The sequence below is a fragment of the Zonotrichia leucophrys genome, chromosome 1 (genome assembly GCF_028769735.1).
Source record: "Zonotrichia leucophrys gambelii isolate GWCS_2022_RI chromosome 1, RI_Zleu_2.0, whole genome shotgun sequence".
Taxonomy (NCBI): domain Eukaryota; kingdom Metazoa; phylum Chordata; class Aves; order Passeriformes; family Passerellidae; genus Zonotrichia; species Zonotrichia leucophrys.
Window position 1 is genome coordinate 77,165,520 of NC_088169.1, and position 13,605 is coordinate 77,179,124.

At 37.3% G+C, this 13,605-nt stretch overlaps 1 protein-coding gene across 2 annotated transcripts in view; it reads right to left on the reverse strand.

Annotated features, from left to right (window-relative positions):
• Positions 1-13,605, reverse strand: part of CNTN5 (contactin 5) — a 607,907-nt gene that overhangs the window by 38,246 nt on the left and 556,056 nt on the right. For both annotated transcript variants that reach the window (XM_064718603.1, XM_064718594.1), the window contains exon 16: positions 12,732-12,852. In XM_064718603.1, coding sequence (XP_064574673.1) covers positions 12,732-12,852 — 121 coding nt within the window. The remainder of the gene's footprint in view (positions 1-12,731; positions 12,853-13,605) is intronic.

Here is a 13,605-nt window from a genome sequence, read left to right on the forward strand (position 1 = left end):
ACATAAAAGATTTTTCAAAGAAAAATGTGGCTGTAACATTCCACTCCCATCCACAATTTTCCTGTTTAATTCTTCTTGATGATTGATACGACTGGTGTTTTGAAAACATTGTCCATTAACACTTGCTGAACTAAATTGGAGGCGAGTTTGTCCTGGTTCAGGATCCTCCTCCAGAGCTGTTTAAAACCAGATGTTTTGGGGAAAATGTGTGTCTCTGTCATGTGTAAATGCAAAACAAAGCTCCTTCTTGTGCTTTCTTATACTTAAAAGCTTGTACAAGTCCTGGAGGACAGAACATGATAATCCCATATAATATTCATATTATATTCATAGCTATAATTATTTATGAAAAATATAATCTTCTTTTTCATCCAAGGCCCTTCTAATTGTTTTCCATCTTCTTGCTATGGAAGGCTGATGTTTTGCTTGTGCTTCTAAAAAGATGGAGGACTGTGAAATCAGAAATGCACTAACAGAGGCTGATGTTTTGCTTGTGCTTCTAAAAAGATGGAGGACTGTGAAATCAGAAATGCACTAACAGATACCTTCTCCAAAAATGGAACTGCAGGAAGGGAAAAAAACTTCATTAATAGAAAGCTATTGCTGGTACACTTTTGAGGCAGCCACTGTTGTTTGAACATATCATGAACTTTAGCAGAGTAGGACATTTGGAAACCTCCATTCCTCTGAGCTCTGGTGAGCAATGTGGTGGCATTTGCTGAAGTGTCAGAACTCAACACCTGCGGATCAAGGTGGCAAATGCAGGGACCTGGTGCCTCCCTTTGAAGAGAAAGTTGCAGCCAATATTTCTGCACTGCAGGGTTCAAAAGTTTTATATTTTAGTACTATTTCACGCAATCAAATATTTTCTGGCTTAGCGCATGAGTAGAAACAAATTCATCTGAACATCAAAGGCTAAAAACCCCATTAATAGAAGTATTTGTATATAATGTGATTTTTTTGTCATTTGCAGCTGCAAACAACTTTATGTTTCCTCTGATATGCCTTCAACTAAAACATGGCTACATGAAACGGTGGCAGCAGTAGGATCAGAATTTTGTAATAATTGGACTCAATATCTTCAGAGTGAAAGAAACATAGAATGAGAGAGCAAATTGTGCTATTCACTTGCCTTTATTTCCTTGACAATGATCTACAAGCAACTAATTGACAGTAAAATGATAGAAATATCTGGCATTTAGAAATAATAGCCACAAGAAAGAGAAAAAAATGTTTGAAATTCAGGAGATTCAATGCAGTAAATATTAGCACTATGGATGTATGATGGAAGAATATTGTCTTCACAACACACTTCAGTCTTCACAGGAGCTCAGGATATGGCTCTGGGCCATGGGAAGAACAAGGAACAAGGTTTTCCACTTCCACATGGGCAATGAACATCTTCAATGCTGGGAATCTCTCCTCTTCCCTTGCTCTGCCTGCTCATCAGGCTTGTCTTTGCTGCTGTCAGTGCCTTTGGTTGAGCCACAAGCAATGGCTGGAATAAAATGGTGCGTCCCATTGGACACCTTGCAGCTCCTGGCCCTCCTGAGTCCTATTTCATTTCCAGTGGAAATGGCTTGCTTTTCCTCCTTGGAGAAAACACTGCAGAAAGATGTGCTCTCTGCACACCTGCCTTCCTGCCAAGTGTTTGCTGCTCTCTGCTGGGAAGCACCAGGTCAGATCTTTGTATCAGAAGAGAAAAGTCCTGGGGCTAATTTAATAAAATAGGGTGATTCTTCAATTTCCATCCTCTACTGTTTCAGGCTATCTGTTGATCTAGGAAAATATTAGTGAAATTTTTATTTGCAGCTATGAGGGAAAGTTTAGAGGAAAGCTGGAATTTTGATACAATCATATGCTTTTACTGGGTTGGAGCCCTAGGCCCAGACTTATATAATGGTCCCAAACACAAGCAAGATTAAAGGGAAATATTTTAGCACACTTCCTTTATAACAATATTTCTCCCATGCACTCTGAATGTTGTTAAAGTGTTTCTAGCCACTATATTATAACAAAAGAATAGGCGCCTTGCTGATATTAAAGGATGTAAAATAATATTTATGCAGACATCCCCTGCTAAATTCTCAATATATTTTGTTGTCAGAGTTTCTCTCCTTTTTTTTTTTAAATGTTTTAGATGCATTCCTAGGCATGGGAGTGTGTCATTATGCTTTCGGAGATGTGCGCTCTTACACAGTCTGCAGGGTGACTGCTAAAAAGCATTTCAAATTCCAACAGCAGGCATTCTTGAAAGTGGATTAATGAAGGACAAAGGCCTCAGTGATGACAAATGTATGCCAGTTAGCCAGGACATGAGTGCTATGCAGATGTCACTCATTTTTGTAGAAATCTCATTAAATTTGATGCTTGGATGTTATCATTCATGGTGTCAGTCAGATGGCTAATGCAGAAAGGTTTTTCTCCCAAGGGCTGTGTTATTGCTCAGGATCTCTAAAACAATTTTTTAGCTGAGAATAGCCAATTGAGGAAAAAATGCATGGTCTGTTCAAATGTTTATCTGGAAACTAGACAGAAAATGACTGGTCATAAATGCACTATAGTGCAGTCGACCTTCATGAAGAAGACATTTGGGGCTGTGATAGGCTCTTATACAACTCTAGGAGCATTGGGAACCCACTGTCAAGGATATGAGTCAGTCATTTCCTTTCAGAGCAATACCATAGATTGATATTTCATTTCAGGACATGCATGACTGCATTTTGGCAAATTTGTTTTATGTATCTTTTTATTGTTGGAATGATCACCCTGAGAGGTTGTTGGATTGCTTGCCATGATACAGTGTTAATGTGAGAGTTCTTGAAAAACAATTACCAAAAATAGCTGTAGTAACTCAGTGAGGCAGTGCCCTTTCCTATGTATCCCAGAATATGCACTGATTTACACCACTGCTGCTTCACCAGGAGAATTCTTACTTTTACCAAACAGCTAAGAAGCCTGATATGTAGCAGTTCACAAACACAGATGTTTTGACCTGAAGATTTTTGCTTTTTGAATGACAAGGTGCTCTGGCTTGTCCTCAAGAAGGTGAGAACTTGAGAAAAAGAGGATAAGACAGAGGCAGAAACTGCAGAATAGTGAGAAAGGCACACAGAACTGCAGCATAAAACAGGAGCTTGACTGCTGCAGCATAAATCCCTTTTGCTGTACCCAGCTATAATAGACTATGTGCTCACATGTGGTAGAGGAGATGATGGAGAGAAATTTGGATGTATAGTAGATGCTAGAGACACTCTGGTTTTAGTGGATGCATGCATGATGCCAGTCCCTCCATGTGTGGTTTCTGTAAGGCACATAAGAGCTGTGGGCTGATGGAGAGGTTATAACCCAGCCAGTGTCAGGATAGACAGGAAGGTTAGGCTTAGGGTTGGAATGTAAGTAAAAGAAGACATTGATTATTTCAGCCTGGATAGTCTCAATTCATTTCAGGGAAGAGGGTCAAGATAAATCCATGGTGTACTGCCTGAGAAGTCTCTTAGTGGTACCTCTCATGTTGCCCTGATGACTTCTCTGCCTTGTGCAAACCTAAACATAGTGAATTTGGATGAGGAAACCTTGAGAGATGTTGATTTTTCTGAGCTCAGATGGCAGATTGCAGTCCAGAACCTCCGAGCTGGACTTCTGTGTCGGGGTAGTTTTTGACACAAATGTATGGAGAGCACAGGGAACTTGAATTTCATCTAAGGTGTAAAAGCACTGCTAGCCTAGGAATTGATCCTGGATGACATTGCTAGCAGTGTCTCTATTCCCAAATAGAGAAGGAGACTGAGTTTTGGCAGTGTCTCTTTCTTTGGCATGGCCTGCTGACTACCTTCAGAGCTGCAGGACATCCCTGTCCCAACCCTGGTCCATGCTGTTTCCTCCACTCTCTGCAGTCCTACTGGGAGCACCAGCACTTCCAGGACTACGTGTGTCTTTTTCAGACACTGAGTTAATAAACATCATCACATCTGATCTTTAATTTAGTATTTGTTTCTAGACACTTTTTGACTGAAGTAAGTTCATGCCTATAAGTTGATGCTTTTAGAAAAAGCTTCTTAAAATAAAATATCATTTTTAAACTCTTGAAAAAAACAGCTTTGGATGGATTTTAATCTGTTGCTATTTCATATAATTAAAAATATTTAAAAAAAAATTAAAGGCTCTATTACAAGATCTAATTGCTGGAAATGTTTTGGTAAAGTCTGTGGGCTAAAGGGCTGATTCTCCATCTACAGTAATATACTATCTTCCAATGTAATAAATGTGTAAGGTGCTACACTGAAGAGGGCCAAAGTACAGATCTGAACCCTAGCCCTGATCCTACCTGCTCTTATGTTGGCAGACAGACCCTATCACAATTCAACAAGCCCTTTAAAATTATGACTTTTCCAACCAGTGCTTTGGCACAGTTAATGGATTACTGTGGGCTGGGGAAAATCCTTACAGGTAATTTGCCATGCCTGTTCTGAGGGAGGGGGACTGGGAATGTAAGTGTGTGAACTGGAACTCTGCTGTACCCTCTGGCCTCAGGGAACAGTGCTGTATTATGGACATATTCTGTGAGTCCAAATAATAGGGTTTGTGCTCAGGGCATCTTCCTGGCCTTTGCTACAGCTCAAATGTAATTTCAAGGACCAGCAAGAATCTGCTGACCTTGTTTATGTTCCATTTAATAATGTGCTTGAAGGCCTTTAAGCCCAAGTACTTGTCTTTAAGTTTTATTGGCAATATCACAACAGAAAGGAGCAGGGTGGTCAACCTAACCAGCAGTTCCTGCGTTATATTTGCTCCGGGTCACTGGAGTTCTGAGGAAACATTACTTTTCAAAAAATAAAGGATAAGAGTGGATTTGTTGCTTAGATTGCTAGTTTTGCCAGTCTATAAGATGAATAGCTTTAACCTTTTTATTTTATTTTTAGACCACAAAATGTGTACTCAAGCCACACATTGTAGTCACAAAGACTTTCATCCCTTCACACTACCGGATTGTGCTCTGCTTCATTTCAACATCTTACAGCTTGCAGGTAGATGTTTGATTGTTTGATCTCAGTGCTCACATAACTTACAGTAGGCATGCACTGTGCATTTGGTTAGCTCTCAGGGCACAGTCTTAAAATAAATGGGTTATGTTGTAGGTGGAAGCTGATTTTCATCCCAATTTTAAAGAAGTTCCTTCCATGATTTTTGATTTGTTTTGTTTTGTTTTGTTTTTCTTGTTTTTTAACTAATATTTGTACTGGCCAAAGGATTTTAATTAGCTCTGTATATGCTCATAATTTTCCAAGGATATACAGCATTTATGCAGAGAATTAAGAGGACTGGGCCTTATTTGTTTTACTCTTAAAAAATCAGCGCCTCTTGATATCCATAACAATAGAAATCACAATTTTAGTAGTAGGAGTGAAAAGGATAATAAAAACAAACACAGTGAGTAAACAATTACTAAAATACCCAGAAAATAACCAGCATGTAAATCAACTAAAATCCTTAAGTGTAGATGAATGAGATAGTACTGTAAACAAATTAAGAGAGCACAGGTTGGTTTGTAGTGTAACTGACACCAATACATTATTTCTTCTAAAGTATATTTGACAGTAGATATGTAATATAAAAATATTTTATAAATTACTTTTACTAAATTATGAAATCATACTGTCATTAAGGTTGGAAAAGACGTCTAAGATTATCAAGTCCAATCATTAAGTTAGCCCCATTGTGTCCATCACCAATTCCTCAACCATGCACCCTTTTCCTTTGAAGACTTCCATAATTGGTGATTCTATCAATTCCCTGGGCAGTTTATTCCAATACTGCACTTTCAGGGAAGAAATTTTTTTCCTAAGATCCAATCTAAAGCTCTCCAAGTGCAACTTGAGTCCATTTTCTGCTATCCCAAAGCTTGTTAGATGGGAGAAGGGACTGACCCCTCTCTCCCTACAGCCTGCTTTCAGGTAGCTGTAGAGAGTGATATCTATCTATCTATCTATCTGTCTATCTATCTATCTCTCTATCTATCTATCTATCCATCCATCCATCCATCCATCTATCTAATCTATCTCTCTAAAAATATATAAATTATTAAGGGGACTAAATGTGCTGAAATGATCTTTTATATGATCATTGATAAATAAAAGGAAACATAAATAAATAATTTCTATGCATTTCATTTATTTGAAATATTTTCTCTTTAGAAAATGGCACATGTCGTTAGTTAGAATCTCAAACTCAAAACTTGAGCAAACTTGCCTGGCTGCTGCATTGCTGTACTTTCCTGGCAGAGACCTCATGGTCATCTTGGCTACACTCTCCCAGGCTTAGTTACCTTGTACTGTCAACCCTCACTACCTTTGTTTACACTGTTCACTGCAGAAATTCAAACACTGAGTAAGTAATTTTGGGACCATTAGTCTTTGCTCCTTTGTGAGCAGGCAGAGAAATTTTAAGGAAAGAAAGTTTGGAGATGACTTCTCTCCTTCAGAGACTGGAAGTGCATAATGCAGCATCCAGCATCTGTCTGAGTAGTTTGAAACCTATACAAACTTACTCTTTTGGTTATAATGAACTGTAAAGCAGCTTTGCAAGACTAAGAGTTGATGGAATTAATTCAAAAATTTAATGTTACTGAAACTAGTAATTTGTTATGATGAAAAGCTTTTATTTATTAAATAGCCATTAACATCCTGGAAACTTGGTAGCATTGATTTGGCACTGAAGCTTTCAGAGATGCAAATCAGTCCTTTTGATTCACAACTTTGTATTTCTAATTCAGCCATGATACTTCTAAATGTCATGTATGAAATGGATAACTGTGAAAAATAACTGTTCTGGTGTCTGTGGTGTCACTATCATCTCTACCAATATGGAGTTTTATATAGCAAAAATCACTCACTCTGCTCTAAATGTTTGAAGCATTGTCCCCATCCATATGAGATAAATATTACAGCAGGTTTTGCACTGATCCTCTAATCTGCAAGAGACTCTGTTATTCCTGGAAACTGCTGCTGAACTAGGAATACTGCTCATCTCAGTGTATGCAAAAGTGTGCCTGTAATTGACTATAGGAAGCCTCATGATGACTTCTGTGGAAGCAAGTTAGACTATTGTGTGGTATTCCCAACTTCCACTATTTCTCTTTGCTGAACTACAGATGTTTTTTCTCCAGCCAGCCCTTCAAGCTTGCAGAATAAAGAGCAAGAAATATACAGTAAACAGCTTTGGAAGGACATTTTTCTACTCAAGCTTTTCTTTCTTGCAGCCTATGGCAAAGCAGTGTTTCAAGTGAATTCATTGGAAATTGTGTGTTTTAAGAGAAAAGAAATACTTTTTGCTAAAGTAAATGTAAGAAGTATCCTTTTGCTCTTATCTCTGACTTCTGCTGGTGTTCTTCCAAACCTCCCACTCACTGTATAATAGATTTTGTACTAATGGGTTAAATAAACACAAACTGTAAACAAAATACTGTAGCTATTGAACCAATGTATGGTAGTAAGGGTCAGACTTTTCATGGTGTCAATCTCTTTATGATAAAAGTATTTCTTGTTCTAAACCTCTTCACAGCAAAACATAGTTGAAGCATGGGATCATTTAGATATCCTCTGAAGTGAAAACATGAAAACACAGATAGCTTTAGATTTCAAGAACATAATGTAAAATAGGAATGCAATAAGCCCTATTTGGAAGTTATGCTTTAAAACACAAATTAATTCACCAAGTAGGCATTGTCTCAAGAAAAGCTGACACATTGCTGGCTACAAGATCACCTGAGACATCTGTGAGAGGCAGATCTCTGGGCTGGTACTTGGGTGTTTGGTACCCATGTTTGTGATGGTATCATTAGTGTCAGAACATGACATGCATATTTATCCTGTATTAGAGCCTTCTGCTTAGATAATCACTTCTTTGTGAAAAATTAGTACAGAGACAACTCAACTAGTGTATGCCAATGTTCGGTGGAAAATCAGCCAAGCTGTAGCATTCTGCAGTTCTGCTCCTCTGCTACTTAATATTCACTGCAAGTTGAAGATCGGGGTGGATAAGTAAAAGCTGGTAGCCAGAAAATGCACACGACATGGGATAAGTGCTTTTGGACTGATGTGAAGGACAGGATTGGCATTCACAAAAATCATAAATCACTTCTTCTTAAATGGCTCTTGTCTTCATGTGCAGAAGAAAACATTTGTTGACTGTGCAGTGAGTGTCTGTATTCTCCTGTAAACATCCTTGTTTGCATGGCAGACAGGTATTCTGCATTTCCTTGGGTGAGGAGACAACAGAAGACAGATGAAATGAAATCAGGTAATGACTTGGGTGTCAGGAATGTAAGTCCTTAAGGGTGATTTTTGTTGTAGCCATTCACTCCACTAAAACTATTTCTTTGATCATCAGACATACATGATTTCTGTCATGGGATTGCACTTGAGGTACCACATTTCTGCAGGCTTGGTGCTAGAAAAGTTACCAGCTTCTGTGAAAAGCTGTTTCCTCTTCTAGATGTCCTTGAGATGCATCAGCATATATATCTTCTGCTGTTATGGGCTCTGATGACTCTTCCAGAAAAGATTGCAGAAAATTTACCACTATCTCCATCTTTGCCCCAACGGAGGACAGTCTGGTTCAGAGTGTGGCATGCCTGTTATTTATCTTTTATAAAGCTATATAGCTTTTCCCTTTCCAATAAACAGTTCAGTGTGTTGGCTTAAGCCATGGACAGAGGTTCACCTGAGGGAACTTCTGTTCATTTCTAAGCAGGAGTCAATTCAATGAAAGAAGAAAATATTTTGGTTAGTGGAAGTGCCCTAAATTGTGCCTCACACATCCAGATGCTAATTTGTTTGTCACCTGATTTCTGTGCTCTTGGCTCCTCTGTGTTAGAAAAAAAGCTTGAACATATCTTGATCCCACCTAACAGCCACCTGCAGGTATAGTATGCTTTTAAGGAGAAAGTGTGATTTTGAGTCGTGGTCTGAGACAGATAAAAAGAGTTATCCTACTTCATAGATGAGCACTGCAGTTGCTGAGCTAAGTTAAAAGTGATTGCTATTGCCTCTTCTGCCTTAAATCAGTTCTGGCCTTTGATCTGAATCTTCTCTCATCCTCCCCATATTCAGAGAGTAAAGGACTCTCAGGGGACCTCTACAGAATCAATGTGTGTATCTAGAGGGGATGGTGAATCTCAGATGAATGAAAGATCATGAGGGGTTTTTGAGGCACGTAATAATAATAAAAAACCCTCTGATGATGAATTAAAAAAAACTTTTGTAGAGCTGTATTCTGGAAAGGAAATACTGCAGTCACTGGCAGAGCATCTCTTCCTAATGAAATCTACATTACTGGCAGCATTAGAAAAAAATGCTAGGGATCACTAAAAAGTTGTTCTTAAATTAATACACATAGTTTAATCACATTTTAGAGAACTTATAGATGTATTTGGAGGGTTTTTTGAGTATTTAGTGCTGATAGGACTTGAATCCTGATTTTGTCCAAACATGGCATAGAATGTTTGAAATGTTCCTGAAAGAGATCCACTAGGTCAGAATCATTATTGAAAAATGTTCTTCACTGCAAATTACCCAAATTCAAGACCTGTGAGGTAATGAATTTGAAAATTTTAATTTTGAGTTTAAAAATGTATAACACATTATAGAAAGTTGTAGAATAGAAACTTGCTGCTGTCTTTGTTTCCTTTGTTTTTCAGACACACACACATATATATGCAGTAAATTCAGGAATCTTATTGCACCATTAATTACCTTCTTATGAGTAATTAGACTCAAATAAACTGAGATTTACTTGGTACTGTACATTCTCTGTTCTTTGTGCTGTCTTTCATTGGTGATATTTTTGAAATATACCTTTCATTGTATAATGCAGAGCAAAGAAGAGCAAGGTCAGAAATAGTGACATTCCCTGGCATATAATCAAAGGAACTTCCAGTAGAGCAAGTAGTAAAAATGGTTTCAAAATAGATAAATATTATTTAAGGATACTCTATGTTTTCCACACAATAAATGATACTGAGACATTGCACTTCCTTGAAAATACAGCAGTGAATGTCTGTCTGTTAAAGATCAGGATGTTAATTTCAACCAACAGAAGTCTGCAAAGTTTGTTTCTGCTTCCTCCATCTGAGGAGGCTGCAGTGAGGTATAATACTGTTCCAAGTCACTTGTAATTAAGTGCTGACAAAAAGTCCTTTGACTTAAAAATAGAGAACCAGTTGAATGCATACTTCAGTTTAAATTTAATCAATTTGCTAGTGGCAGTGATTCTGATATTCATGAATATCTAAAGGAGGGGGAATGAGATTATTTTAATTTAATTTATTCTGTATGTCCAATTTAGTTCATGTAGAAACATTGTAAGAAGGACAATTTTTCAAGAAAAAGTTACAATGATTTATTAAAATACCATATGAACCCTACAATAAAATTAATGATTGAAATGGAGTTATATGCTGGTATGATATTATCAGTATTATCACTGGTATTTTCTGCAGAGACAAAAGGAGAGAAAGAAAGGTCAGAGCAAGGGTGTGCTGTAGGTTTGCTTATACCAACACATATAAGAGTGCATAACAAATCTTCTGCTCTCTCAGTTTGGCTTCGGGCTGTAGCATTTAAAAGAAAATGATGTTCCGTAATATGCATAAAATGAAATTATTTTGACTATAAACTGTACTGCAAATAAAGAATAATATGGCTTTGGATAACAAACTTTACTGTATGAATTTTCTTCATAGAGGATGACTTCCCTTTTCAGGTGGAATTCTTCAGAGTTAACTGAAATATTTACTGAAACATCTGTTTCTGTTGGTGTCTTCTCCTAAACAATGTCCAGTATCCCCAGAAGCTAAACATAAAGAAGTTTGAAAGGTGCTACAATTTGGGATCATCGCTGTCAAATTGCACACCACTACGTGCACTCTACAGGCTGAGATAGGGGAGAAAAAAAAATTAGAGATACTGAAATGAAAATGAAGTTCCTGTGAAAGTATAAGGAGAGATAGATTAGATTCTTATAAGTATTTTTGATTTTTGCACTGTTGATGTCTGTAAGGACTAGTCATTCACAATTCTACGCTGAAGGTACTTAAAATATTTTCTGCAATACAAAACAAAATTTCTTGCTCTATCTTAAAATTATCCAATTTAAGAAACAAGAAAAGGAGAAAATTGTAAGCAAAGTATATTTGAATTAAAATTCCACTACAAAGCAGTTATAGCTTTCACTTCAACTGCATGGTGACATGGTGATGAGACTCACATAAATGAATCCTGATACTTCTTTCAGTGCTTTTCTTAAAATTTAATCTCAGACCTCTTCCTCAGAGAATTTAATTTCTACAGGAAATTCAATAAACTAATTTATATAACCAGGATTCTTAAAAAAATAATTTTGTAATCAGTCTATCCTAGATAATAACTAAGCCTTTTTTGTCACAAAAGTTCAATTTAAAGTTGAGATTGCCTTGTCTATCCATAGAGCCTCCTGCTCCTGTTTGAGACAAAGGGGGCACAAAAGGCCTTGCATAACCCAGAAGGACGAATCAGATTTCATAAGGCAGCTAAAATGGTATTACATGGCCAGTCAGCTGAATACAACCATCCCAAAAGTGCCATAGCTCATAGAAAACTGGCAGTCCTCAAAGTGTCTTTATGGAAATATTTAACTGTTACTTTCATGAAAAATGAAGAGCCCTGCAGTCAGCCAGAAACATTTTTTAATATTTAAAACATATATTTACCCTAAAAGTCGTGGACAGGAACACATAATGTTTAAAGATATTGTGGAATGTGGTAAAATAATTTTTTGAATTATAATACCCAAATAAATTTGATTTTTTAAAAAATCTGAAGTTTTTCAAATGTTAATAAAATATCTACCTTGATTTATTTAAAAAATGTATCATCCACAGCAAGGCTACCCAGCTGTGCTACCTAGCAGGGATCCATCTCTCTTGGCATTGCAGGACCCACCAGTCCTTATGCCAGTAAGTGAACTGCAAATCCTCAGGTTTCCTCAGTATACCCCTAGTGCTGAATGCAGAAACATTCTGCTTAATTGCTTAATGGAGTTGGCATCCTCAGCATGATCTGGGATCCTTCAAGAAAAGTACTCTGAGTTCCTGAGCATAATCAGCAAGGTTCAATGTCAGGTGAAACAATTTAACAGATTACAGGACTGGGGCATAAAGATGCAGTAAACAATTGGTGGTAACAATTCCATACGTGAAAAACCCAAATTCTTGTCATATTATGGGGCTTATGTTTCATTGCTCATATCTATAATTTTCCAAAAGGCTGCATGGGCACCCCTCTTAGGAAATGAATGAATGTTCCTAAACTGCTAAAGCTGAAAGAATGGCTTGACCATAAAATGAACAGCAAAGCATCAATTTGAATAGCAAAAACTCATTATACCTACCTTATACAGGTCTGTGAAGGCTAATTGTCTGCATTTTAGCTAATCTGGTATACCTTTTGTGTTGTTACCTCTCTTAAAACTGTCTATTAACCCACTGTCTTTTGTTTCTCTCTTCAGTGTCTGCAGGTCAGCTTATGTGGAAATGCCTTTCAAAGACAGCAGGTTAATGACAAATGGCTTCAACAACATGAAATCTGAGGACTGCTGCATGGCAGAGACGTCCCTGAAGCTCACTTATTTAGAAGTCCCTGGTAGAGCTGTGTGTGGTGATTGTGTTTTCAGGGGAGAACCACATGCATACTCACCCCTAACAAGCAGCTCTGTCTCATCCGACACGGTGTCCGCTGCGGTCTGGACCCTGCAACCATATCTGCCAGCGTGCATCAGGAGGATGTTCCTGATCATTAAATCTGCAGAGGACGCTTGCTGAAACAGGGATAAAGTGCCAGTTTAAAACTCAGTAAATCTGCGTTCAAGGTAGTTCACAAGGGTGTTTTTTGCACAGTCAACTCTTGAATGCAGCTTTCATCTTACAAAATGTATGTGTCCTAATACCCTCTTGTGAGGATTATCAGAACAGTGCATTTATACAATTATTAGTAGGGATTAAAGAAGAGCATTTCAGGTTTTTAATAACTTTGACTTTGCTTAAAGCACATTGTGCATATTTGCATGTTCAAAGCGAATTATTCCAACTAGCACAAAGAAATTCATTAAGGAGATGAACAGAAATATTTTGAATGCTATCCATAGTATTAAAAAGTCCTCTTAGAAATTAAGAACTTTCTTCCTCTCCCTCTTTACTGTAATGCAGTGACATTTGGAATATGTCTTGCTACCGTGCTAAAATTAAGATTCCTTGAAAGATAATATTTATTGATTTTTTTTATTAATAGAGAGGAAGTTAATGCTAAATATGAAAGAAAATATTACATGATTCTCATCCTTCCTGATGAAACATGTATGTATTTAATGCTGAAAAGTGCAAAAAATATATAGAGAATATAAAGAGAGAACCAGTTCAAATTTCTGTTTTTTAGAATTTTTGCCAACAGTCATTACAATTCCCCAAAGTTTACTTTAAGAAACATTAATTGAGTATAGGCATTTCCTTTCTCAGGTTTGGCCTACTTTGCCAACCAAGCAAACACTGACTGTCTTTCCTTGAACTATATGTTT